At 54.6% G+C, this 1,530-nt stretch overlaps 1 protein-coding gene across 1 annotated transcript in view; it reads left to right on the top strand.

The window, feature by feature from the left end:
* Positions 1–249: 249 nt before the first annotated feature.
* The window catches only part of LOC109371898 (serine/threonine-protein kinase MARK2-like), a 9,503-nt gene continuing 8,222 nt past the window's right edge, over positions 250–1,530 (top strand). Inside the window, exons 1-2 of the mRNA XM_019624669.1 lie at positions 250–435; positions 539–1,487. Of these exons, the coding sequence (XP_019480214.1) occupies positions 250–435; positions 539–1,487 (1,135 nt within the window). The remainder of the gene's footprint in view (positions 436–538; positions 1,488–1,530) is intronic.

Below are 1,530 nucleotides of genomic sequence, written 5' to 3'. Positions count from 1 at the left end.
CTCCATATGAGGCCCTGGCTAGGCTGAGCTTATGTCCGTTCATAGCCCAGGAAGCTGAGTGTGGTGACCTGCTGGTGTTGGACCGTTTAGCTTGTGTGCTCCCTTGTTGTCCCCGTTTTTTTCCCTTTTATTTGTTCCCGTTTATTTGTTCCCTTCACCTTTGTTTTGTCTCATTTTTTGTTTTTTGTTAGTTTGAGATTTACTCAAAATAGCTGTTAGCTATTATAATAACATCAGAGTATATCAGAGATGTCTGATGAGTGGTCAGACATCCCTGTGGACCAGGGGCAGGACCATCTTGCCAATTATGAGCTGCTGGTAACAATCCGCGAGGGCGGCTTTGCCAAGGTGATGGTGGGACGGCACCTCCCGACAGACACAGAGGTGGCGGTCAAAGTCATTGAACAACAGCCTGATGACACACCTCTTCAAGAAGTCAGCTGTCTCGCGGCGCTGAGCCATCCTAATATCATCAGGCTCTTTGACGTTATCAGCACCACAGAGCAGCTGTTCTTGGTAATGGAGTTCATGCCGGAAGGGGACATCGAGGTCTTCCTTCAGAACAACGGCCGCATTGTCGGAGGACCAGGCCCGCCCCGTCTTCCGGCAGCTCATCTCCGTGGTCGACCACTGTCACGAGAAAGGTATCATCCACAGGGACATCAAGGCGGAGAATGTCCTCCTGGACAGCCACATGACCGCCAAACTGTCCGATTTTGGGCTGGGGACATTTTATGACGGCTCGCCACTAAGCTCTGTGTGCGGCACGCCTCCGTACTTTGCCCCCGAGCTATGTATGGAAGAAGATTACGGCCCCGGGGTCGACGTGTGGGCGTTGGGGGTCCTGCTGTATGTAATGCTGACTGACACCTTCCCTTTCCCCGGAACATCTAAGAGAGAGGTAGAGCAGCAGATCCTGGGCGGACAATACTGCATCCCTTGCTATCTGTCACCAGAGGCAATAGACCTGATACCCAAACTGCTCACCGGCATCCCTGAGGAAAGAGAAAACATCAGGGACTTCATGGGCGACCCGTGGGTGAATCTGGGGGAAGAGAAGCTGAAGCCCTATGTGGAGCCACCCAGGGGTGTCACACACCTCGACCCCTGGGTAGCCGGAGAGATGGTGAACCTTGGGTTTTCTATGGACGAGATTGAGACGGTGTTAGCCACTAGAGCATACTCCCGGGTGTCAGCGACATATCACATCTTACTAGCAAGAGCCGCCAAAACCTGTCGTTATACCACCACCCCCATGGAGCCCTTCCACCCTTCGCAGAGCCGCAGTCCCTCCCCAGCCCAGAAGTCTTCCAAGGCAGAGTCCATCCCGGAGACGAGCATGATCATGGCGCCTTCTAGGGCCTGGCCTACCTTGTCACCACCATCCAGCCCGACGAGCATTTGGAAGGCACCTTTTACGGCCTGGACCACCACCTCACCACCACACAGCCCGAAGAGCGTTTTCATGGCGCCTTCTAGGGCCTGGCGTACCTTGTCACCACAATCCAGCCCAGAGGCCGCCTCCGGACC

This window comes from Hipposideros armiger, unplaced genomic scaffold (genome assembly GCF_001890085.2).
Source record: "Hipposideros armiger isolate ML-2016 unplaced genomic scaffold, ASM189008v1 scaffold_599, whole genome shotgun sequence".
Taxonomy (NCBI): domain Eukaryota; kingdom Metazoa; phylum Chordata; class Mammalia; order Chiroptera; family Hipposideridae; genus Hipposideros; species Hipposideros armiger.
The sequence above is the reverse complement of the archived record's forward strand: the minus strand, read 5'-3'. Positions and strand labels throughout refer to the sequence as shown.